The sequence below is a fragment of the Cynocephalus volans genome, chromosome 7 (assembly GCF_027409185.1).
Source record: "Cynocephalus volans isolate mCynVol1 chromosome 7, mCynVol1.pri, whole genome shotgun sequence".
Classification (NCBI taxonomy): Eukaryota; Metazoa; Chordata; class Mammalia; order Dermoptera; family Cynocephalidae; genus Cynocephalus; species Cynocephalus volans.
Genome location: NC_084466.1, coordinates 127,449,325 through 127,476,356, shown reverse-complemented (window position 1 = coordinate 127,476,356; position 27,032 = coordinate 127,449,325). Strand labels below are relative to the sequence as shown.

At 34.7% G+C, this 27,032-nt stretch overlaps 1 protein-coding gene across 1 annotated transcript in view; it reads right to left on the bottom strand.

The window, feature by feature from the left end:
* The window catches only part of CC2D2B (coiled-coil and C2 domain containing 2B), a 127,680-nt gene extending 100,648 nt beyond the window's left edge, over positions 1-27,032 (bottom strand). Inside the window, 9 exon segments of the mRNA XM_063103490.1 lie at positions 2,258-2,467; positions 13,831-13,959; positions 14,060-14,196; positions 14,524-14,722; positions 18,533-18,616; positions 21,050-21,115; positions 21,497-21,561; positions 22,909-22,969; positions 26,994-27,032. Of these exon segments, the coding sequence (XP_062959560.1) occupies positions 2,258-2,467; positions 13,831-13,959; positions 14,060-14,196; positions 14,524-14,722; positions 18,533-18,616; positions 21,050-21,115; positions 21,497-21,561; positions 22,909-22,969; positions 26,994-27,032 (990 nt within the window).

Sequence of the window (27,032 nt, the reverse complement as noted above, 5' to 3'; positions counted from 1 at the left end):
ATCTTTTATGGACTTATATCAGAATATAAATATTTAAAACTTTTATAGATTAAAGATAAACAAAGCAAGAGAAAAATGGGAAAATAATATCAAATATTAGTGAGGACTCTGGGAAGTGGGCTCTGTCCTATACTGCCAATGGAAATTCAAATTGGAAAATGTTTTTGGAAAGGCAATTTATCACTGTCTAATAAAATTTAAACTGCATGTACTCTTACCCATGACCAAGCAACTTCACTTCTAGGGACCTAGCCTATAAAAGTATTCATATGTACGCTCAAATACATAGCTACAAGAATATTCATTGCTTCATTATTTGTAGTCATAAGAAAATGTAAATGACCTATGTGTCATGAATGGGGAATAATTAAATATATTAAAATAAAAGTGTATTATGGGCCTATATATACTGATATGGTAAAAGGTCCAAAATACAGTGTTAATTTTAAGAAACCAAGTTGCCAAATAATATATTTGGTAAGATCTAATTTATGTTAAAAACAATCATGGCATACATATATACAGAAATACAGGGAAAACAGAACTTTAAGGTTGTTCTCCAAACCGTGAGTTGAAGTGGGGCTTTCGCACTTCGACAGTGAGAATGAGTCCTGTATTGCTTGTAGAATTTTTTTTTAAAGCTAGAAGGAAAAATTGCATAAGTCTGCATAGCTGAGCATCCTTTCTACTCATACTATCTGCAACTTTCCTCTTTGTTCATTAAGTGGGGTAGGGTTCATACTCATATAAAGGAGTATATTTCAGTTTAAGAATTCTTTGGATGCCAGTGACTCTTCCAATACTCTGAACTGGTTTGAAAACACTGGAAACAAGCACATGCATACATTTCACACTAAGGGAATAAATGGATACATAAATTATCCATGTTTAAACAAATCAGTATTTTGATAGGAGGCTAATAGATACACTTTATAACACCCTGCCTTTTCTCCTCCTCCTCACTGCTATTCTCCACTTTCAGAAGAGAAGGACATGCACTTGGCCTAACCAATTTTGCTTTTTACAATTTACTGAGAGGTTGAAAAAAATGTTTATAAAAGAATAAACTGAAAAAAAGTAAAAATCAACTAAGAAAATACCTTTAGGTGCTAAGAATCAATAATAATAATACTGAACATGTTGCAAATAGTGATACCAGGGCTTTTATTTTATGCAGAGAGCCATGTGTGGTACATGAAAAATAAACCTGGAGTCTATATATACATCAATAGATAGCACTCTAATGAAATAAAATTGATGGTTGCTAGCTCAGACTTTAAAGATTAATAATATTGTCGGAAAAAATTCTCTAAAGTAGAAATCTGCAAATCAAATCACTTTTTGAATTCCCTGCATCTGAATTTCAAAGTTGGTTCCTCCATTCATAAAAACAATGGCCATACTGTACTAAAAGTTAGAATATTCAATATTTGTTTAAGGAAGTATTCTGATGTTACTAATGCATGGTGTTCATCTATTAAGTTCTCCTACACAATTGCTACATGAAAATTCAATCAAATGGATTAATTCTTGGGTTTTTGCACTTGCATTTTTAAAAGCAGATATTTATTGAGTTACAGTACAGCTTATTGGATGTCTTGGTGATGCCATAAGGGTTGGATGTTAAATTAAATACCTAATAAGTTACTTACTAGGTATTTAATTTCAAATGTATTCATTAGTTGAATGAGACCTATGAAAATACCTTTTCTGAGAAAATGTTTGTTAAAATATGTACCAGAAACCCAGCAGAGAGTTTAATGAAAGGTACACGTTTGTAAAAACAACCAATGAGCACTCCTTTAATTTCTCTTCAGACTTTATATACCCTTCATGATGTCATTAGATAACTATTTGGATTAGTCATCCTCAGACGAAGACCCTTAATGTTTGATATGAGAGTCAAGATCTCTAATATTATCAAAATACTTCTTTACAATATTTAAAACAAGCACATGGCACTTTTAAGTAGTAATCATTTAAAATACTCTTCTTGAGTCATAAGACCAAGAAAACCACTGATTAGTAAACCATTTATAGGTGGTAAATATCCTGCAGGATATTTGAGGCTGTCTCCCCAGCCAGTCAACTACTACAGTTTCTTTTCAGAAAAACTGAAATCAAAGCATTGTTCTAACTGGTTAAATATTTAAAGTGCTAAAGAAAAATGTTTTATGAAAACTTGCTCTGCACTAAGAATTTTTTCTTTTAATAGTAAACGTTCAGCTCTATAAAACATAAAAAAAGCCATTCTCACCTTCTCATAAAGCAGCTGTGGTAAATTCTGTTGCTGCCTGTCCTGAAAACATTCATAAAGTTGGAGCAGCCTAGCACATAATACTTGTTCTTGATTGAAGAGAGGATGATGGCTGAATTGCAAACCCACAATGTTGAGATCTAATTGGTATATTTCCCTTCGACCTTCCATTTTGTTCCTAAAAGAGCTTCCTAGGTCAGATTTTACTGCCTTTTAAAGAAAAATATGTGCACTGTTAATTTGATTCTATTTCTTTTGAAATTAAAAGTGACTTATAAAAGTAACATGTCAACAGTAGAAAAATCAGGAGATACAGAGAAAAGATACATGTCACCTACCTCACTCTTGTGTGCTGCTGGAGGGTGAATTTTCAAGTTATAAGACCGAAAATAACTTCCTATAAGAATACTAATGGTCGCCTGTTATGTACACACACATATAATGTGATTTTCACAACCCTCTGAGCATGCATTATTCTCCCTGTTTACAAATGAAGAAACTGAGGCCCTGGAATTTTAATTAAGTTGCCCAAGATTACTGCTATGGATTGAATGTTTGTGTCCTCCCCAAAGTCATATGATGAAGCCCTAATTCCCAAGGTGATAGTATGTGGAGATGGGGTATTTGGGAGGTAATTAGGTCATGAGGGTAGAACCCTCATGAATGGGATCATTTCCCTTATGAGAAAAGACACAGTAGAGATGATCTCTCTCTTGTCTACATGAAGACACAGTAAGAAGGCAGCCCTCTGCAAACGAGGAAGCAGGTCTTCACCAGGAACCAAATCAGCCAGCATCTTGATCTTGGACTTCCCAGCCTCCAGAACTGTGAGAAATAAATTCCTGTTGCTTCAGCCAAAAAAAAAAAAAGAATACTAATGGTCATCTGTGGGCCAGAGTTAAGTGGTAATTACTTATTAAAACATTGTTTCTAAGTTAATATATTGGTTACAGCTCTAGAAAACTCCCTTGAAAATCCTGGGCCCTCTAAGCAAATATTACATTTTTCTTCATGCAAGAGACTATCCCCATTTGGCTACCATATTGCTCCTAAACTAGTTGAAGCCTTAGATTATAGAAAAATGATTCATCTATATTTTAATTCAGTATTTTAAATTTCACACATTATGTTTGAATATGCATGTCACTGGTTTTTAGTGATGTAATTTGAGAGGACTGGTGGGTTATTTAACATGTACAGTATAATTCATGAATGCCTAGCCACTCCCAATGAGAGCCATAACTGCATCCACCTAAAAAAGAGTACTGAGCCCTCTGGATCACTCTAGTATAATATGACATGCCCTTCAGTCTGTGTCAATGCTATTACACCTGCTGTTATACTTAAAATATTGCTGCCCCACCTCTTACCTTGTATGGCAGACCCAATGCCCCTCAAGAACTGTAGGCTACAAGTATGGTGCCTAAATCTCTACTCTTTCTTGAACTAGGAACCTTTCCTTCTTCCTCACTGGGTTTTGGGGAGGCAGAATAATAGCCATAAAACTTGTTTTTGTTTATGTCTGGTAAGTCTCTGTTCTCTATGTCAAGACCATCTCAGAGGGGAAAACCTGCTCTTGTTTCCACCTAAGAAATTTAATCAGTTGATAGTAAATTGGTCATTAACCAGGAAAAAACACTGAGGGAAAAAAACAGTTTTAGGTTTAAATAATGAAATTATAAACGAACCTTTGGAAATTAAAGTTCCTAAGCTAGAGATGTCTATCTTGTGAAGGAGATTTAGCACTGGTTGAATAACTGTGTTGCTTACTTGCTTTGGGTTTCTATTGGAGTGACACAAGCCTCTGATCTTGGTCCTGTCTTATTAAGTACCTACTTACTACAATGCTCAGAAGCTAGAGGAGGGTAACTGAGATGGTGGAATGTCTTATAATAATCAAAGGAAGTGAGTTTAGACTGGAGTGCAAAAGCTAAATGTCCAAGTGACTGTGGCTTCAAATATTTAAGAGCTGTCACATAGGTGAAGCACTTTATGAGTTCTCTATGACCAAGCAAAGCCAAATAAGTAGAAGTGATCAGGAGGCAGATTTTCAACAACAGAAAATGATAAACAATTAGAACTGTCCAACACTGGAATAAATTCTCTTGGGAGACAGTGAGCTCCTTGACACACTGGTTATAAGCAGCAGTTGAGAGGGGATTAAGCAGGCTTCTAGAACTATGTAAGTGTGGTACACCAAAAGCACAAAGATCTGGACAACAATGAATCAAAGGCCAAATAAAAGCACAAAAACACCCAAGCTGGGTGACATATACAGAACCTATTAAATATATAAAAGGAGTGCTAGAAGAGGGAGGAGAGTGAAGGGCACAGTCAAGTGGTCAGACAAAAAAATTTCTATTCTGCGAAGAGCAGACAAATACGACCTGGGGTAGCATAAGTTGTTAAAGTACCTGGCAGAGGCCGCAGCAAAGACAGAATCAGGATACTCAGGTAGCTATTATATCCACTTTTGTTGCCCTTATACTTATTTTATTCTGGTGAGGAACCTCAAATCAGCCTTGCCTTCAAAGCTGGCTGGGCAGTGTAAAAAATATGGAGAAGATAGAAGAGGAAGGCAGATGGAGTCAAGTGTCTGAACATCATCTGTTAAGGATCATCTATCTTAGTCCATTTGTGTTTCTATAACATAATACCTGAGATCGGATAATTAATAAAGGACATAAATTTATTTCTAATAGTTCTGGAGGTTGGTAAGCCCAAGATCAAGGCACTAGCATCTGTAAGAGCCTTCTTGCTGCATCCTCTGGAGGGGAGAAATGCTATTTTCTCACATGGCAGAAGGTGGAAGGATAAAAAGGGGCCAACTCCCTCCATCAAGCCCCTTTATAGGGGCACCTAATCTTATTCATGAGAGAGGAGCCCTCATTGCCTAATCACCTCTTAGAGGCCTATCACATTGGCCTGTGATAGTACTAAAGGCCACCTCTTAATACTATTACATTGACAACATCTGCATTTTGGAGGGGACACGTTCAAACCATAGCAGCAACAGAATGAATTTTATTTTATTTTATTCTATTTTTATTTATTATTATTTTTTAAATTTATGGAAACACTATACTTTTTATAAAGTATCTATTATGGAGAAGTTCCAACATACACAAAAATAGAAAGGACAGTACAATGAATCTCCAGCATCCAGCCCGAAAACTTCAGATCTATAGCCAGGCCTACCCCATCCACACACTCATCCCCTTCCTCCTACTTAATTGTTTTGAAGTAAATATCAGGCATCATTTCATCCATAAATATTTCATTATGTATCTCTAAAAGATAAGAATTGTGCCCCCCACTTTTTAAACATAACCACAATACCATTTAATAATTCCTTCATATCATCTAGAGTTCATATTTCTAATTGTCTCATAAACATAGTTTATTTTTTGTTAATTAGCCTGATTTAATTATTCCATATTGTAAACATACATCAAAACATCACATTGTACCCCATAAATATATACAATTATTACTTGTCAATTAAAAATAAAATTTATATTTGTATACTCATGTGTGTGTATACATGAATATGTAACACACTGTTTCCTAGAATTATTTGGCAAAAAAATTTTTTTTTATTGAGTCATAATTAATTATACATATTTTTGGGATTCAATGTTGACATATGTTGATCAAATCAATATTACTAGTATGTATATTGTTACAAATTATACTTATTCTTTATGCCCCTTATCCAATCTCTCCCTATCCCCTTCTGCCTCCCCCTCCCACCACTGATAACCCTAGATTTCTTCTCTCCCTCTGAAAGAGTAATGGTTACTCTGTTGATTTGTTGCCTAGATGCTGAGAGGTGTAGTCAGGTCCCCCAATATTATCATAGGGCAGATGCTTCTTCTGTCACTCTGGAATGGGCTTTGTGGAGAGAGATGTCCTCTTCTTTTCTTTGGTCTCTGCTGGTGACTCTCCTTGTGTCAATGCAGTCCAGTGGCTGGTGGACATCTGCATGGTGGTTGTGACGTCTAGCCACTTTCGTGGCAGCGAATGGTTACTGTGGTGCCTGTGGTGGACCACCCACATGGAGGTGATGTTTTTGGCATGCTCCTTGGCACTGGTGGTGTGCCTGGTAGTGGGGGGGGGGGTCCCTGGCTCCAAGCCACAGGCCCAGAATGAATTTTAATACTCAGTTTAGGTATTCACTCATTCATTCAGTTTAGGCATTCACTCATGCATTTATTCATTCACTTAACAAACTGTCATTTCAAAGACCTCTATCCCTAAAAGCATTGATCCCAGATAATTGTGATAAAATATCTCTGCTATATCCTGTGGAATATACTAAAAAGCATATGTACTTCACAGGGCCTGGTTTTCCAAAGCCTTGCAGTTTCAAATATTAACCTTGCAAGGACTGGAAACTTCCCTCAGGCTATAAGTCTCTGTTGCAAGATAAGGATTGTGGCACAGCAGGTTGCTGGCTCAAAGACAGACTAGTTACTGATTGTTATGTAAAGATACTGAGAAACTGCTATAGGAAGAAATGTTTGCTAAGATCAAACTGTTGTTGATAGGACCACTTAACTGCCTTACTGGAATGTCATCTGGCTTGTTTCACTGAAAGTTACCAGTCTATATTGTTAAACTATAACCCCACCTTTGTTCTCTTCCTGTAACTTCCTCATCTGGAAAATAAATGCAGAAAGAGAACCCCAATTTGGCATTAATTTCCCAAGGAAGGGATCCCTCTCACTTGAGGGTTCTGGAGGGAGATTAACCACTTCAGGGCCTCTCACTGCTCAGAAGAGATGGGCTTTGAGTAATCCTTTGTGTCTCTGTCACCCAGGGGAAGTGGGGTGACAAATCTGTGGGGGGCGAAGCAACTCAAAGCAACAATATCCTGAGAAAACTTTAGGTACAACACATTGTCACCATAAGGTCTAGAAATTATGCCACATAATATCAAAGAATAAGATATGTACCAGGAATTTTCTTTCCTCCTCCTTTTATTCTTCCTATTTTTATTTTTTATGTCTTAACAGAGATAGATTTTTTTTGTAATAGCCCAACTGGGGAAAAACAAAGATATTGTAATATAGGTTGTTTGGGGTCATTTATTAAATCTCAAAAAATTTGTCCCACTATGAATCAGGATGGGGCAGAGACATTGCTACTCTCTCAAGGTGTGATAAGCACCATGCAGAAAATAGGATTTTCTAAGATCATGCCTGTCAACTGCTGTTACTCTCTTCTGAATTATACTAGGACCCTAAAACCTCACAGCTTCTGAGGTGATGAGTTTCATTACAAATAATATAAGCACTCACTGAGTGTTTACTACATACTGGGCATTTGGGTAGGTGTCAACAATAGATTTAAAAACAAGCAAACAAAAACCAAAACAACCCTCCATGCTTGCATTCAAATAGGGAAGAGATCAGAAAAACAGAAGATATAGATTCAGAGTGAGCCTTAATAAAACTGTAACTCAGTCTTAAATCAGTAAAGTCTTTGATTGTATTAAGATGTTCATTGCCACTCAACATGCCTAACAAAACAAAGGACAGAAGATTCCTGGAGGAAGATAAAATTACCTAAGGCTTCTATAACTTTTCATATATAATATATGAAATACAATTTTAAAAATCATTAATCACAATAAGTGGCAGGGCTAAATGACCAAAATCAAGAGAAAAGATAATAAAAACAGACTCACAATGATCCAAGTATTGGAGCTAATCAGATATGGACTTTAAAGTGGCCATTATTAAAATTTTAAGAATAGAAGAGAAAATACGTGAAAAGATGAAGCATTCCACAAGAAAATTTGAATATATGAAGAATCAAATGCCAAATGAACATTTTAAAGCTAAAAATGTGCTGAAAATATCTGAAATTAAGAATTCTTAGATGGGCTATTCTGGGACTACGGTGGCAGTACAGTTTCAGAACTTCCCAAATCCCTACATTAAAATAGGCAGAGAAACTAAATAGCAAAACCAGAAATCCATGGACAAGATTTATAACAAAATTAGGTCACAAGACAGACTCCATGAAACCCCAAATACAAGTGGGTGGAGACAAAACCATCCACAGTCAGAAGACTTGTGTAGTATTGGTGATTGTGTGGGAGAAAGCAGAGAGAAGCGACGGAACATCTAATGGACCTGACGACAAGAGAATCCAACAGAGCCAACAGAAATTCACCAGAAAGCACACCAGCTGCTGAAAACAGCAGCTAAAACAAGAAGAGGTTTTGTCTACTCCAATTGTGGAGTGCAAGGGGTTTTGGGTCAGGACTGAAGAGACTGGAGGAACCTAGTCCCTAGGAATTTTCAGAACAAGCCTTTACGCTGAATAGAAACTACTGGGAGTGGAACAAAAATTGAAAAGGACAGGGACCACAGAGATTAAGGAAAGAGAAGGTCCAGAAAAAAAACCTGGGGAGAAGAACAGAGCCCAGAAATTTCAGAAATCCAGCCAATATATATTTTAACACTACAAAAACAAAAACAAGTTAGAAAAGTTATCAAAACCAAGCCTTTTTCTAAAAGTTCAGAAAAAATAACTCCACATAAAAATAAGCAGTATAAAATGACCAAAATTAAATCTATACAAAATTTCTATAAGAAAGATAAACAGCAAAATAATATTCCACAGGCAAATCAAAGCACACCAGAAAGCCATCCAACAAAAACAGATAAAAATAGAAATGGAGTGTTCACAGTAAGCTAAAAGTTAACATTAACAAAATTATATGATATTGAAAAACATAAATCAGAATTAGAAAAACTCACATATTTGGTGACAGAAAGAATTAAAAACAAAAAATATTTTAGAAATCAAGCCTAAACTAGAAAGAACACAAGAACAAATAAACACCACAAAATCTTTTTCTTATGGTGAAAAGGGGACATTTTATAAATAAACAAAAAAGGGAAAAAATACATTGGATAGATTTAACTGGAGATTAAACAGCAGAAAATTAAATAAGTGAATTATAAGATCAATAGAATATATGCAGACTAAAAGAGAGGAAAAGGGATTTTTAAAAAAGCACAAGTGTAACACTGAAACTAGAGGAAACAGAAATATGAATGATCCTTTTTTGTGGTAAAAAAATACAAAACATGAAATCTACCCTCTTAAATATTTAAATGTGCGATATGATACTCTTAACTGTCAGCACAGTGTTGTATTGCAGATCCCTAGAACTTTTTCATCTTGCATGACTAAAACTCTATACCCATTGAACAGCAACTTCTCATTTCACTCTCTCCACAGTCCTGGGCAACCCCATACTACTTTCTGCTTTTTCGAGTTTGACTACTTTAGATACCTCATATAAGTAAAATCATGCAGTATTTGTCCTTTTGTGACTGGCTTATTTCACTAAGCAATAAGGTCCTCAAGGTTCATCCATGTTATAGCATATGACAGGATTTCCTTGTTTTTTATGGCTAAATAGTATTCCATTACATGTATATACCACATTTTCTTTATCCATTCAACTGTCAATGGACATTTAGGTTGTTTTCACTTCTTGGCTATTGTGAATAATGTTATGATGAACATGGGAGTGCAAATATCTCTTTGAGATTTTTATTTCCATTCTTTTAGATAAACACCCAGAAGTGAGATTGCTGGATCATATGATATTTCCATTTTTAATTTTTTGAGGAAGCTCCATACTGTTTTCCATAGTGGTTGCACCATTTTACATTCTCACCAACTAGGGCTCTGATTTCTCACATCCTTGTCAACACTTGTTATTTTCTGGGCTGTTTTGTTTCATAATGAACATCCTAACAGGTATAATAATAATTACTTATAATATCTCATAGATGTTTTGATGTGCATTTCCCCGGTGATTAGTGTTATTGAGCATGTTTTTATATACCTGTTGACCATTTGTATGTTTTCTTTGTAGAAATATCTATTCAAATCCTTCTCCCATTTTTTAATTGGGTTGGGGTTTTTTTTGTTTGTTTGTTACTTAGTTGTAGGGGTGCATTATATATTTTGGATTTCAACCCTTTGTCAGATATATGGTTTGCAAATATTTTCTCCTATTCAGTAGGTTGCCTTTTCTCTATTTTTGCTTTTTTTGTCTATGCTTTTGGTGTCATATCCAGGAAATCATTGCTAAAATGAATGTTATGAAGCTTTTCCCCTATGTTTTCTCCCACGAGTTTTATTATAGTTTTAGGTCTGGTGTTTAAGTCTTTGACCTATTTTGAGTTGATTTTTCTGTATGGTGAAAGATAAGGGTCCAGTTTCATTCTTTTGCATGTGGATGTCCAGTATTCTCAGCACCATTTGTTGAAGAGGCTGTCCTTATCCCATTGTGTAGTCTTAGCACCCCACTGAAGATCATTTAACTATAAATACTTGGGTTTAATTTGGGCTCTTTACTCTGTTCCATTGTCTATATTTTTGTCTTTATGCCAGCAACATAATGTTTTGATTACTGTGACTTTGTAGTATGAAGTCAGGAAGTGTGAAGCTTCTAGCTCTGTTCTTCCTTCTCAAGGTTGTTTTGGCTATTTGGTTCCTTATGAATTTTAGGATTTCTATTGCTATGAAAAATGCCATTGGGATTTTGATAGGGATTGCACTGAATCTATAGATCACTTTGAGTAGCATGGACATTTTAACAATATTGTCTTTCTATCCACAAACGTGGTATGTCTTTTCATTGAGTAGTCCTTTATTTTTAAAGAAATTATATCTATAATTAAAAACATTCCCACAAATAAATTTCCAGGCCAAGATGGATTCATCAGTTAATTCTTCCAAACATTTAAAGAAGAAATAACAATATCATACAACTCTCCTTAACAGTAGAAAAAGAGGGTACATTCCCTAGTTTGTGTTGAAACCAGTGTAACCTTGATAGAAAACCTGACAAGAACATTACAAGGAAGAAAAATTAAAAAACAATTTATCTTAGGAACATACATGCAAAAAACCTAAGCAAAATGTTGGCAAATCAAATTCAATAATGTATAAAAAGGAAATACATCACAAGAGGCATTTATTCCAAAAATACATGAAAATCAATCAGTGTAATTCACCACATTAAAAGTAAAAGGAGAAAATTGACACTATTCTCTCAATCTGCTTAGAAAAAGTATTTGATAAATCTCAACACCCGTTCAGCAAACTAGGAACAGAGGGGAAATCTTCAACTTGATACAGATTACCTACAAAAACTTTCAGCCAAAATCATACTTAATAGTGAATTATTGAAAGCTTATTCCCTAAGATTCATTATGAGACAAGGATGACTGTTAACACCAATTTTATTCAATGTTGTACTAGCTAGCATAATTTCATAAGGAAAAAGAAAATATCAGTCTGCTCACGCTGCTATAACAAAATACCACAGACTGGGTGGCTTAAACCACAGAAATTTATTTCCCACAGTTCTACTGGAAAGTCCAATATCAAGGTGCAAACCTATTTGGTTCCTTGATGAAGCCTCTCTTCCTGGATTACAGACAGCCTCCTTCTTGCTATGTCCTCACACAGTGGAGAGTGAGCTCTGGTTTCTGTTCTTCCTGTAAGGGTACCAGCCCTACTGGGTTAGGGCCTCAGCCTTATGACCTCATTTAACCTTTATCATCTCCTCACAGATCCTTTCTCCAAATCTAGTCACATTGGGGGCTAGGACTTCAATATATGAATTGTAGGGGGACACAGTTCAGGTCAGAGCAGAAAGTATAAGAATTGGAAAGAGTAAAATAAGTTGCACTGTTTTAGATACTATATTTGAATATAATCCAAAAAAAAATCTACAAATGAACTACTGATTAGGAAAGATGTTTCATAAAAGGTCAACATACAAAACCCAACTGCATTTCTATGTGCCAGCAAGAACTGAAAATAAAATTTAAAAGGTAATACTATTTACCACTGCATTACAAAATACTATTGACTAGAACAAAACATTAACAAGATAAAATTTTTGAAAAAATACATTCATGGATTACAAGATATTATTCAAAAGTTGTCAAGTCCCTTAAATTCTCAATCAATATCCCAACAATTTGATATGCTCAATCTAAAATTTATATGGAAATTCACAAGGGAACGAATAGCTAAAGCAACCTTCAAGAAGAACAGAAAAACCAGAGATGTTCTTTACCAGATATCAATACCTATTTGAAAACTACATTAACACAGTGTAATATGAGCTCAAAGATATACAAGTAGACCAATAAAACAGAATATAAAGTCCAGAAACAGACCCACACATATATGTTTAACTGATTGTCAAATATGACAATGAATTATGTAATGAGAAAATAATTGCTCATTGTTTTTTCAGTAAATGGTACTGAGTCAACTGAATATCCATGTAGATAGTAACACTGTACACAGTACTTTCCAAATGGGTGGTAACTCTAAATGAGAAACGTGCAACAATAAACCCTTTAAAAGAAAATATAGAACAATATCTTCAGGACCTAGAGTAGGCAAAGATTTCTTAAACAGAACACAAAAAGTGCTAACCATAAAGAAAAATAAAATAATAAATTATACTATGTTAAAATTAGGAGAGTCTTGTCAAAAGGCACCACTAAGAGAGTGAGAAGACTAACTATAAAAGTATAAGATTATATATATTCATCCAATATATGGCACATCTCCAGAAATCAACAAATCAATAAGAAAAATTAGACCAACCAATAAGAAAAAAAAGGGGTAAAAGTCTTAACCAAACTTTCATAAAAGAGGCTAACAAAATGTCTAATAAACATGAAAAGGCATTCAATTCCATAAGTCATCATAGAAATACAGATTAAAACCTTAATAAAATACCAATTATATATACCAGAATGGCTATGATTTAAAAAACAGACAATATCACGTGCTGACAAGAATATGAAGCAACAAGAACCCTCACACACTTCTAGTTTGTGTGTAATTTGGTACAACCACTTTGGAAAACTGTTTGGCACTATGTAGTAAAAATGAATACATACAAACTTATAAACGAGCATTTCTAGTCTGAGATAGTTACCCAACAGAAAATGCATATACCTATAGTCATTAGAAGACACGTGCAAAAATTTCATAGTAGTGTTTTTAATAGCTGACAACATCAATAGAAGAATGAAAAAAAATAAATAAATGTAATTTTCATACAATGGCATTCTGTACATCAACAAAAATGAGCAAACTATTGCTGCATATAACAACACAGAGTACCTGTTCAACAACATAGAGTACCTATGATTCCGTTTATATATAATAGGCAAAACTCACAGGCAAGGGTAATCTGCAGTGGTAAGTGTTGATAGTGGTTACCTTGAGCACCATTCATTCATTATCAGTTCTATAAAATTAGGATCATATATAATTTTGCATTCTGCTTTTTTTCACTTCATATTTTACTTTGAGTATTTCCCTATATCATTAAATACACCTCAAAAATAATATTAAGAGCTATTTAACATTTCTTTGTAATTTAGCCATTATATTCCTACACTTACTATTTATGAAGGGTAAATTAACACCACAAAAACATAAGTTATAATTGATATTATAATAATTCTAACCATAATTACAAATAAATTGTTGTTGGTTACCTTCCTATATACGGTCTTTAGTGCTGGATTTAAAGGTTCCTTGCTTACGTTTAGTCTGAAATTCCATGACTGTCTAATGGGTGAAGGTAATGACGTTATTTCGCCACTTTCTTCAAACCAACACTTTCCCTATCAAAAATATTTAAGAAATATAGTAATTAAATATTCCACTAAAACAAATGTCATATACTATCAGCGAGTGGTTTAACTTGTTAGTTTGGACACTTGCCTCTTCTAGTTTAAGCAGGCGATTTTCCATTTTGTTGCAGGTCTTTTTATATACTTTTGGCTTTCTTGGAATATAGAATCCTTCATCTTCTAAAATGCGAGGCATCATATCTTCTGGCAGTTTATGCTGGTTGGCCACTTAATAAGAAAACTTAGATATTACATTAAAATCTAAAATATTAAACTAGTATTGAGCAAATAAGAAGTACAAAGGAGCTATCATTGAACCCTACTAAAATCTAGCAGAAACTCTCTCTCTCTCTCTCTCTCACTCTCTCTCTCTCTCTGTATATATATATGATGAATGAGTTCTCTTAATCAATTCCCTTCACTCACTAAAGGCATGAAGAACAAGTACAGAAAACTTACTATAGTCTTAAATCAGTACTTTTTATTTATTCAGCACTATTATCTTGTAATATGATTCATTAATTACTTGAATATTTTATTGGAAAAGAACATTACCTGGAGAACTACTTGGCACAAAAATATTTGCCTGCTGTTTTTTTATTTGTTCTTGATCATCTTCATATTCAGCAGCATTTACTTCAATTAAATCTGTAAAAATGACTTCTTCCATAAAATCATCATCTTGGCATTCAGCAAAATTTTGTAAATTATCACCAAGTGACAAGGGTTTGGAGTGACTATGATTTACTGATCTCTGTTGAATACCAAAAAGAAAAATGAGTCTACTTGCTTGTCCCCAATGATTAATATGCATATAAATGAAATGTACTAGAAACTTACTAGAAACTGTGTTTCTGATCCATGCCAACCAGATCAAGTTCTAGGTGAAACTGTGTTTAATAAAATTTCACTGAACATAGATGAATTCATTTAAGTCTTAGTATTATACAATCTGATTTTTCTATAGCCCATCTTTACAATTTTCCAATGAAAGATTACTGAAATAGAGCTATAACTTAAGGCCCTCTTTCCCTGTGGAAAATATTCTGAGATCCTGGACTATGATATTTCAACTACTGGGAAATTCACGGTGTAGGGCAAGATCCAGAGACATCAGATTAAGTGGTCTTAAACCCTATTTTTTCCCATCATTCAGGAATCAGTACTACCTAAAGTGATGTGGAGTAGGCATGCTGTTTTCTAGAAAATATGAATAAAAAAAAAGAAAGAAAAGATTAAACATAGAAGTCTATGGCAGAGTGATTACAGTGAAATTCGAAAATGTGATATATATAAAAGCTATAGGTGAATATAGGTATGGAAACATATATATTACTAAATATTAAAATGCATATTTTTGTATCATAATCAGAAACTTAATATGAATCTATTCACAAAAATAAAATCATCGATTTATTTTGGATGACTTTACTTGTCTAACTGAAATCTACATATATTGAATGAGAGGAAGTGAGTTATGCAAATAAAAATCCCTCAATTCTCAAAAACATACATTTAGGGTAAATAATAAAATTTAAAAAATTAACCACAGAATTCTTTGAATAAAGAAACTTCCAACTCTGACAAAATTAAATAAGTAATATAGTTAAGCATCACCTAGGTTCATATCAAGTTATCATATCATCATACCCTCCTTCCTATCCTTGTCATAAAATTTTAAAAGAGTATATTTTATATCCAGAATTCCTTGTGGTGTCTTTTTTCAGAATTCAAACAAGGTATGACACTGACATCTAGAAGCAAGATTTGGGGCCACATAAGGGATCTCTTTGAGGATTCCAATAATAGACTAAATAGATTCTTTGCTCTAGCTGGAGCTCCCATTATCAAGCTTCCTTTACAGAACCCCTGGTGTGGGCCAGGGCTCTCTACCACCTTCAGAGCTAGAGTCTGTCCTGATGGCAGAGTATGTCAGGCTTTTGTGTTGGACCCCAGACTCTGATTTATAACCCTATAGGTCTCTTTTATAAGCCCTACCCAATCTGCATATATTTTTAGCCTGAGACAAGCTGTTATCTCAACCAATATAAGCCCCATCTTCTCAACAATTCCCCACTTAGTCTAAGTTCAGCTGTTAAGTCTTGGTCTTCACTATGCAGCTCACAGCAGAGCAGTGTCTGTGCTGTTAGCTGTTGTGTAACAGGGAGTGTGAGGTCAGAAGATACAAGTCTAGATGGATATAAGAGTAGTGTGTGGTAAAAAAGAGATACTGCACCTGCCATATCTCACAGGAACATGCCTTGTTAACAAGATAATCATTTGAAAGTAAATTTGGACCTCACTCTGTGCTGCCCAGATGAAATATTTGGGACCAGGGCTCCCCTTTCTCTCAGCAGGAAGGGGCCATACTCAAACTGTGCATCCAAGGAAATAGTAGCTTTCTCCTCCCTGTGATGGGGAAAGTAGTTTCCTACGGGCTCCGAAGTCACCAGGTGCAGGGCAGACAGCCTTTCCAGACAACACCTCTAAATAGCTCACATCTAAACCTGGATTTCCTCATGCCCAAGTGGCCCATTTGCCCCACTCTCAACCCCTACTGACCTGATTTCTTTCATGTTTGCCCTATGAGAAGGAAAAGCAGCCACAACCACAGCACCTGGCCCTGGCATACTCTGCTAGGTGGGAGGATCTGAGACAGGGCCTTCTCTTGCTTTCCCAGAAAAGTCTATTCCTTAACCCATATCATGGAAGGCTGGGAGGTCTGGTGACTTGGCATTTAAGAGTACAGGCATTTTTGATGCCCATTTATTTAATACCATTCAAATATTCATTGAGTGCCTAATATGTTCCAGGAAGAAAATAAACAAATAGACAAAGAAATATATGTCAGGTGGTGAATAAGTGCTAAGACAAAAAATAAAGCAGAGTAAGGGGATAGAGAATGTTGGGCTGGGTGGGTTGGGGGTACTATTTTAGATAGAGTTATCAGTACAATATCTTTAATAATGTGTCATTTGTACAGAGACCCAAAGTTAGTGAGGGATACAGCATGAGGTTAAAGGAAGAGCTTTATGCAGATAAATAGGTGCAAAGACCCACAGGCAAGAACATGCTGTAATTAAGGAACAGGAAGGAAGCCAATGTGACTGGAGTTAGCTGAGAGAGGGGGGAAAGTAGTAAGAAATGAAATGAAATCAGAGAGGTACTAAGGGGGCCAGGTCATGTAGCCCTTGAAGACCCCCATAAGGACATTCGCTTTTATTTTGAGATAGGAAATCATTAGAAGGTGTAAGTAAAAGAATTGTCTGTCGTAGATTTTACCAGGATCACTCTGACTACTGTGTGGTTTGGAAACTCTAAGGGCAATAGTGAACACAGAGGGAGACTATGGCAATAATCGTAAAGAGAGGTTATGGTTGCTTAGACTCGAGTGGTATCAGTGAAGGTAGTGAAAAGTGGGTCATATTCTTGATGAATTGGATATAAGGCATGTGAGTAAAAAAAGATCTGAGGATGACACCAAGATTTGGCTGAGCAACTGGAAAAATGGAATCACCATTTACTACTGTGATTGCATTTATATAAAACTGTGTGTGTGTGCATGTATGGGCATAAACATAGAAAAAGTATTTAAAAACATTATAATAGTGGTTATCTCAGGGCAGTGAAATTTCAGGTGATTTTTATTTTTTTCTCATGATTTTCTGCAATAAATTTTTATAATGTCTATGTTTTATTTGTTCAAAATTTTAAAAGATAAAGTATTTTTATTGTGGAAAAAATATATAACAAAAAAGGAATGAAATGGCTGGAGCAGAACACAAAGAAAGGGAATGGAAGGGACTGGGAGGTTAAGTAGAAAAGTAAATGGGGGGCTAAGAGGGACTTGAAAGAAAGACCTGGGGATCTGGAAATGACTGAGAGGTTTCAGAAGACATTAGGTGGGCTACTGAGAATAGGAGACACTGAACAGCAGGGGGCTCAAAAAACTATAGAGAGATTCGAAGGTACAGAGGAATTGGAAAAAGTATACAGGAACAGGAGCAGATAGGGAGACTAGTGAGACTAAAAAGTCAGGAGGACATGAGAAGAGACTAGAGAGACTGACTAGTATTAGAGGAAAGGGCAACCACTGAGTAACAGTGGGACTAAGGAGTTTGCAAGGGATTGGGAAGAACTGATAGAAATTAGAAGGGTCTGGAATTGGACAAGGAGGGATGAAGAGTGAAGAAACTATGAGGAGTAATAGATATTATGGAGAACAATGTGAGGTACGTAGAAGGAAAGACAGGAAAAAGAAAAAGAACACAAGGCTTTGGAGCTGACAGCCTATACTTTCCAGCTTTATCAATGCCTGCCTCACAGGAATTATGAGTATTGAATTATGCAATCCTCTTTGAAAACTTAGTATCTCATTGGAAATCCAGTAAACACTCAATATATGTTAGGTATTATTATTATGAACAGCTTCTCAATTCAAAGAGAAGAGGATGGAGTAATAATAACAAAATCATCTCCCATCAATGTATTTCACTCTATGCCTTTAAGAAAGAGTTATATTTCCTGAGAGTGAGGATGTGGGAGGCAGAGGAATAAATCCAACCTGCCCTGAAGACTGGACCAAAGCTGAGCCTTCTTCACCATTCAGAATGAAGAACGAAAGACCTTCATCCAATGAAACTTCAGTCTATGGGTTAAACAATGGTAAATCAGTACTTAGTATTGATATAAATACTTTTTCTGCTTATAAGTGAAGGACATACTTTTCTGTAATATGGTAAACAGTAACTGTTATCTTATTAATGAACGAGGAACAGCAGGACAGACAACATCAAATTATATGAGGGGTCGTCAAAAAGTTCATAGAAAGATTCGTATTATCTTTTCATTTCGTTTTTCCACGAACTTTTTAAAGTATCCTCATATTTAGCTTGAGTCTGTTTGGTTCACAAGGGTTCATTTTTGTTTTTTTAAAATGTTCTGGAAACTGCAATAAAAACCAGAATAAAAGAGAGTCAGAATCTTCTCCATCTTCCCAAACCATCTCCTCACTCTAATCTGAGTATAAAGAGCACAGTTTGATTAAAATGATGATTAAAGTCAACCTCTTTTTTTCTCTCCCTGTTTTCAGGTGTTCTTGTGTACGTGTGTACACACACACACACACACTCTCTCTCTCTCTCTCTCTCTCTCTGTCTCTCTCTCTCATGTACTGCCCCACCCCACAATCTTCTGTGGAGTTAAAGTCTTAAAAGTGGCATATTCTTAGTTATAAACTTGCTGATAAATAAGCTTTCATTTTTCAATACTGTAAAGTGTGAATCTTTGAAATGTAAATAACGTCACTTCTTTCTCACACACATATATTAAAACGAACTGTTTAAAGGCAGGTATGTATGGGAAAGGAATCAACTCCATAGTAAGAAGTAAAACATATTACTAGGAATCAAAGAATTTAAAAATATGTAAAATACAAAACTTATCTTATATCCTGTTTGTACTTACAATTTAGCTGTCACATTAACTTTAAAAGTTATTTACCTTGTATAAATGCTGCATATATGAATTGTCAGTATATACTTTTACTTCCCATCGTCTCGGCCCGTCTCAAAACCACTTGCTAAAATATTCTACTTCCTGAGCAGCTATCCCTGTCTAATAGTTGGTATGGAGATTCTTAGAAGGTAATTTTTCTGCCTTTTTACTTCTTTTCTTGTTACTCAATAGATTGACCTTGACATATTTTTTACTATTCATAGTATTTACTTCTCATAATTAAATTAAATCCAATTTAAGCATGCTTTTATTCATATGTTCAATAAATAACATGCATGTAAACATCATTTTTTAGTCTGCTTTTACTTTTAAATTTAAGTAAAATAATTTTTATTAAGCACCTGAGGGGGGCACTGTGGAGGAAACAAATATGAGTTAAAAAACAATCCTTGCAATAAAAATTTTCAGAGTTTAATACTCTAGTTGATTGTGGCAGAAACTACTAGTTGTTCATTACTGTCTTTTCTCCCATCTCCAATAATAGAATCTACTTTTACCTGGATACCTAGATAGTTCTTCTACATTCCTTTATTGGAAATGATGTGTGCAATTTGCAGGTCTTGTCCCATAAAAAATCGACCTGCAATCCTTTGGTTCTTTCCTCCTCCCCTCCCTTTGGCTAATGAATAAAAAAACTGTAAATTTGCCATTGGACTCAGAAATAGAAACCACATATTTCAGGTAGTAGAACTCTCCTACCATCCTGGACTACTTTCCTTCACACTAGAGAGAAATAAAATTCCTGTTTTTGTTAAGACGTTTTACTTTGAATCTTTTTGTCACAGCTACTTAGACTGTACTTTAGATAATACAGTTCCTCAAAAACATGAGTTGTTTTGTCATTTCAAATCTCAAATATGTGATTATACATTGAATTTTAGAACAAAATCTGTAAGTTGGGAATACTGTTAAAATAATTAATTGGGAGGTCATTAGACTGAGGAGACTTTAGGGCCCTGATTTCTATGTAAGCAAACTGTAAGAAATTTCTATGTAAGAAACCCAACTCAGTGTGAATGGTCATATCCTAGGAAAATAAAACTTATGTTTACCAGTCAGAAACTGCCAGCTAACCTCTAACTAGGGACTTCATCAATCAGAAACCACCAACTAATCACTCACTAGGAACTTTAAGGCTACAGCTCCACTTTAACCAATCAAATACTGTCTTTACCTTGCTTCTGCATGCATTTTATAAAAGTTTTCCCCTCATGCCTCTTTGGTGCAGCCCTAACCACCTGTAGTCTGCCAATTCATGAACTGCTATCTGCTCAAATAAACTTCCTAAATTTTCATATGCCTAAGTTTATCTTTTAACAATATTTTATTATAATTTTTTAGGGTAAAAAGAAATGCCAAGAAGAAATAGGGAATGCTACAAATGGGCATGAGGGATCTTTTTCAGAGTGATGAAAATGGTCTAAAATTGGATTGTGGTACTGACTGCATAATTCTATACATTAACCAAAAACCATTGAATCATACACTTAAAATGAGAGAATTTTTGCTATGTAAGTTACACCTCCATAAAGCTGTTCTAAAAAGTTCAAAAACAGTTATTCACCTCAGACCATTGATATATCTTAGTATCAATGAACAGTGGAGTTGAAGATTCTTCACCTTGATTAATCTGAAACACAACATAAAGAAATCTTTACAGAAATAGACATAATTGTGTTCATAAGTCTTTTGCCCAAAATGGATAAATATCAAGACTTATCAATATTTTTCTTTTAAAAAGTATGTGTGTATATGTGTGTGTGTTTCTCTGAGATATCATACATAATTACTAAGACCAAATCACTTAACTTCTCTTGGCTTTAGGTTTGACATTATAGGGGTGTTATAAGATAAAAGGAAAAAAATGGTAAAGAACTTGAAGCATTTTGGAATTAATAAGCAATATTAAGACTGATCTTCAGCTCTTTTTTGACAAAGAAAAGTTTATTATATTATATGGCTCATTTAACAGTAAAGCTGAAAATAGGAAATTTTTTTTAAAAAGCATTACCTTAGCATTTTTTAGCTTTTCTCTTACTTTGCCTCTCAACGTCTCTATTATGTTTTGATTTTCTTCTGCATCTAAATCTATCAAAAAACCAACATAATGCAGAGTTCACGAAACTTTTTAAATTAAACAGCAATAGCAGTTTAAATACTTATTAAACACCTTAACTGCATGCATTTCTAAGTATCATAATAATTATGAAGACTGGGAGCTTAGGCCCTAAGACCAATGGATGTCCCTTCCCCATTCTCCAGTTGAACTAAATACTTTTATCCATGGTCAGGAATGAATTTTGTTTCTTTTAGGGACTTGTTCTGTACCCTCTATCACTTTCTTTTGCTGCTTCCTCAGCTACTGGCCAGAGTCCAAGCAAAAATAAAAAATAGTAAAGCTCAGGTAAGCAAACCTGTATCTTTTTTCCTTTTAGAAAAAAAAAAAAAAAAACCATGAGAACGGTCATATTCTATATAGACTGCCCTGTGGAATATACAAATATCAAAAGAAGGTTACTTCATCTTGATCAAACTGGAAAGAAAGGAGTCTGAAAGGAAGAGAGATAAGTCTCTAGGTACTATTTTAACTACTTAATGTTACTTTTGTAAAATCAGAATAAAACTCCTGACCCCTACTTCAGCTAGCTCTTAGAGGAAATGAAACAGTCTTGCAGGATATAAAGAGGGGTCCATCTGTTCTGTGTACTCCAAGTCATGTGTTATTTTCTACTCATCCACTGGATGATCCACCATATACATTGAGAAACACAGAGGTTATACAGTCCTAAAAAATAGAGGACCTATTGGTCATTTTGCCTTGCATTTTGCTTTTTCCTCTCCCTGCCTTTCAGTACTTAACGGTTGCAAAAAAAATAATAATAATAATGGTAGAAATAAAGGGTAGGCACAGAGCTAAATCTGTATAGGTCATGAGAATCTTCTTTTTTAACCACAGTATTTTCTGGTATTATTTTAGAAGTTCTAACCAGTTTGTTTATACTCTATTCCCAGATCTTAGAATGGCAGACAGCAAATGATATGTGCTCAAGAAATATTTGCTAAATGAATAAACCAGGATTCAACCATTATTTATGTATTTCTCCCTGAGATCTGAAACTTTCTAAAGCAGGTTCTGTATCTGTGTATCTTTATGTTTTAACAGAGTCTCAAGCACTAGTGGATTCTCCATGTGTGCAAAGAGAGAAAGACAGAGAAAACGGAACTTATCTTTATCACATGCATTGACTTTTCTATGTATTTCCTTATGCCCATCTTGTATTACCTAGGAAGTTTAATTTCTGTTTAGACCCACTCCTTAAGAAACTTGTATTCTCAGCTGAAACCTTAGCATAGGATTAATCATTTACATCTTTTAAAAATAAAATCCAAGAATATGAGAGTTGTGGTATACTTATTGAGAACCTTTTTGAAGATGCCTGTCTACAGTTTCTTCTACTGCAATGTTATCTGTCTCTTCCGACATCTGAGGGAAAAAAAAAAAGCATGAAGCATTAACTTGCATTCTTTTATATGTCCATCAGCCCTTTGAATGTCATCTCCTTTAAAATGCCAATTCATATCCTTTGCCTGTTTTCTTAAATTTCATCTTCTTATTAATTTGTATAAACTCTTTAAATATGGTGGATTTTTAAATTAATGAATTGCTCTCTGTAATATCAAAAATGACCTTATAATAATACTATCCAATGGTTAGTTCTTAGGTGTTCAAGTATTACCTACTTCGTGAGATCAGACACACATAAAAATACTTTGAAAATTCAACCATGGCACCAGTATTAGCTATTACTTGCATTACTTGATTGATTACTCTTTAGTATCTGATAATGTTGAGTACCCTTACATTCGGAAAACTTTCTATATCCTTGCCTTCTACCCTTCTACTTCTCTGGCCACTTATTCCCTATATCTTTCAATGGTCACACTTCTCCCCACAGTCTAAATGAGGGCATGTTCCAAGGGTGCATGTATTCCCATGGGTTCCCAAATCTGTGTCTCCAGCCTTGACTACTCCCCTGAGCATGAAACTATATTTCTATCTGTCTCCTGGTATTTCTAATTGACTGTCCTACCATCATCAAAAATTCAGTATGTAAAAATGAACATTTCTATCCCAGTTTTTTTAAACATCCATATTCTAAAAGTAAACTATTAAATCCTTTTTAGGGTGATATGGAGGATTCATTTATTTTTAATTTCAAGTTTAAGAAATATAACAGCGAAGACTCCTGGAATAATAATTGTACATGCTAACAAAACTAATGTGCAGTTAGAGTGGGAAGAGCAAGCAAAGACACATCAGCTTTCCAATCACAGTAAAAACATGGATTCATGTAAAAAACCAAAGCAGGGTATTGACATGATCATAGTAAAAACATTTTCATAATAAAAGCTCAGTATATAGACTTCCTGAAAGAACTTCAAAATTCAGTGGTTCCTATACCAACTTAAAAACTACTGAATAAGGTCAATGTGGATTAAGATGTTCCTTTACTTACTCAACCTTCAGTACCTTCCTCAAGACAATTAAAAATACCTAATACTACTCTTGACTAATGGATAGCAACCCTTGAAGATACGATGGAACATTAGCCCTGCCAAATGATTGATAGAGGTCACTCCTTAATTCCCAATAATTCTTTCCACCATTTCTAGGATTATGAACACTTTTTAATAACTTCTCTTCTTCATCTAGAAGGCAAGAATAAAATATAAATCTTAATTGGAGTTATTCTAAGAGATATGAGGACATTGGTCCTACATATTTTCATTTGCTGACTAAAAAGCTTTTTTTTGAGCAAAGCAGAAAAGACATTGCTGGCTGGCTGAGAGAACATATAAATAAGTGAATATTTAAGTAAGTGAATAAATAAATACATACATAAATAACTCACCTGCAATGCTCCTCATTACAGGACTGACAAATAAGAGAATAATTCATCCCTAAACTCTCCTATTGTTTTTCCAACATATGAATTGTATGATTTGTACATATAACGAAATATATCACATTTATCAGGATTATCTTACATTTATAACTGGGCTATGTAGTATAATCAAAATCCTTATCAATACCTTTATAAACTTATAAAATTCCTATGGAACCACAAAAGACCCTGGATAGCCAAAGCAATCTTAAGCAGAAAGAACAAAGCTGGAGGCATCACACTACCTGACTTCAAAATATACTACAAAGCTACAGTAATCAAAACAGCATGGTAGTGGCATAAAAACAGACACACAGACCCATGCAACAGAATAGACAGCCTAGAAAGAAATCCACACATATACCCAATAGATTTTCAACAAAGGTACCAAGAACACACAATGGGGAAAGGTGAGTCTCTTCAATAAATGGTGTTGTGACAACTGGATATCCACATGCAGAAGATTGAAATTGAACTCATACCTAGAAACAGGATTGAAGGCTTAAATGTAAGACCTAAAGCTGTAAAACTACTAGGAGAAACCATAAGGGAAAAATTCCATGACATTGGTCTGGGCAATTACTTTTTTGGATGTGAACCCCAAAGCACAGGCAACAAAAGCAAAAACAGACAAATGGGATTACATCAAACTTCTGCATAGAAAAAGAAACAATCAACAGAGTTAAGAGATAATCTATTGTTATTGTGCAGGCTCCACAGATTTGTGGTGTCTGGTTTTGATGTGGCCTGTCTTATCAGAGAAGAGGGAGAAGAATGTCCTTTGAGTCAGTTTCTTGTCAAATTGGAGTCATAGTGAGCCCTCAAGAATGAGAAGGAGGTGGTCAAGGAGCCAAGTGGACTTGTTGAAGGTCAATGCAAAATTCCCAGCTGTAGCTGATTTGGTCTTATATTCTAAGAATTGCCTTTGCTTACAGAAAAGAACACTTCACAACAGTTAGTAAGATACATGCCTGCAGGCTGGGAAGTACATGTTTGCCCTTTCCCTTGCTGTGGCCATTTGGTTCTGTTAAACAATTCGAATGTCTCTTAACCACAGTAAGTTCATTTTGTCTGTCCTTTGGGGTACATTTCAATCTGAATAGACATTTCTTAAAAGAAGACATATAATTGCCAACAGGTATATGAAAAAATGCTTGAAATCACTAATCATCAGAGAAATGCAAATTAAAACCACAATAAGATGTCAACTCACACCTGTTCAGAAAGGCTATTACCAAAAAGACAAAAGATAGCAAATGTTGGAGAGGATGTGGAGAAAAGGGAAAATGTTGGTGGGAATGTAAATTAGTACAGCCATTACGGAAAACAGTATAGAGGTTCCTCAAAATATTAAAAATTGAACTACTATATGATCCAGCAATCTTTCTACTGGGTATATATCCAAAGGAAATGAAATCAGTATGTCAGACAGATACCTGCACACCCATGTTTATTGTAGCATTATTCACAATAGCCAAGATATAGCAGCAACCTAAGTGTCTATCAACAGATGAATGAGTAAAAAAAAAGAAGAAGAAAATTCTTCCCCTGGTCTCCCTGTGCAAATGTGGCAGGTGACACAGGCCTCAATCCCGCCCCTCCTCCTTCCTCCTTCTTCCATCCCATTTTCTTCCCCTTTCTCCTCTCCCCCTCCCTCCCAACTACTCCGCAACAACATCATAGAATGTAAAAAAAATAACAATACTAATTTTAAAAAATGAAAATTTTGTCATTTGTGACAAAATAGATGATTCTGTAGGACATTATATTCAGTGAAACAAGCCAGGCACAGAAAGGCAAATACTGCATGATTTCACTTACCCAAATACATAACTCAACTCAATAGTAAGAAAACAAATAACCCAATTAAAAAATAGGCAAAGGATCTTGTTAACAAAAGAGGACCACAGGATCTGCTAAGAGAAGAGAGAGACATTATTTCCTAGAGAGAGGAAAAAAAAGAAAACCAAGAAAAAAAGACAATCTGCAGATTGTTGTTGTTGTACATGATAAATAAACACAATTTTTGTCAACTAAAAAAAAATTAAAATGTTTGTAAAAATTTTAAATGAAAAAGGTGATCTTAGTTTGTTAAGTTTAATAAAAGACTCAAACACAAATTCATGATTTTATGAAGAACTGTAACCAATTGTTTACCTTTTTCCTCAACGTTTGAAAAAGTGAAAAATGCAAAGAGGTATTTTCAGTTCCATTATGAGGAAAAAAATGCTGACAGAAAGTGTTGTTAGATAATTAAAATTAGTTGCCAAAGGAGATTGTGAAGCCCATGCCCTTGAGTGGATGAAATTACAAGATGAATCCTCATTTGCCTGGAAGGAAGCAGGGGATGATTTTAATGACCTCCGTAAGCCCAATTTTATTGAATACTATTATGCCCAAATTGTACCCAAGTTGTTTTTGTTTTTTTAAGAATCAGAATGTGTGGCAGACAGCACAAAAGCGATTGAATGTAAACTGTCTTCAGGAAAATATACCTCTTGATAAGATGCTATAAGAAATTCACATTAAAAAAAATCCTCATAAACGCCATTAATACCTTACCTTTTTTAAAATATCTTTTCTCTTTGAGATCTTTTTCAT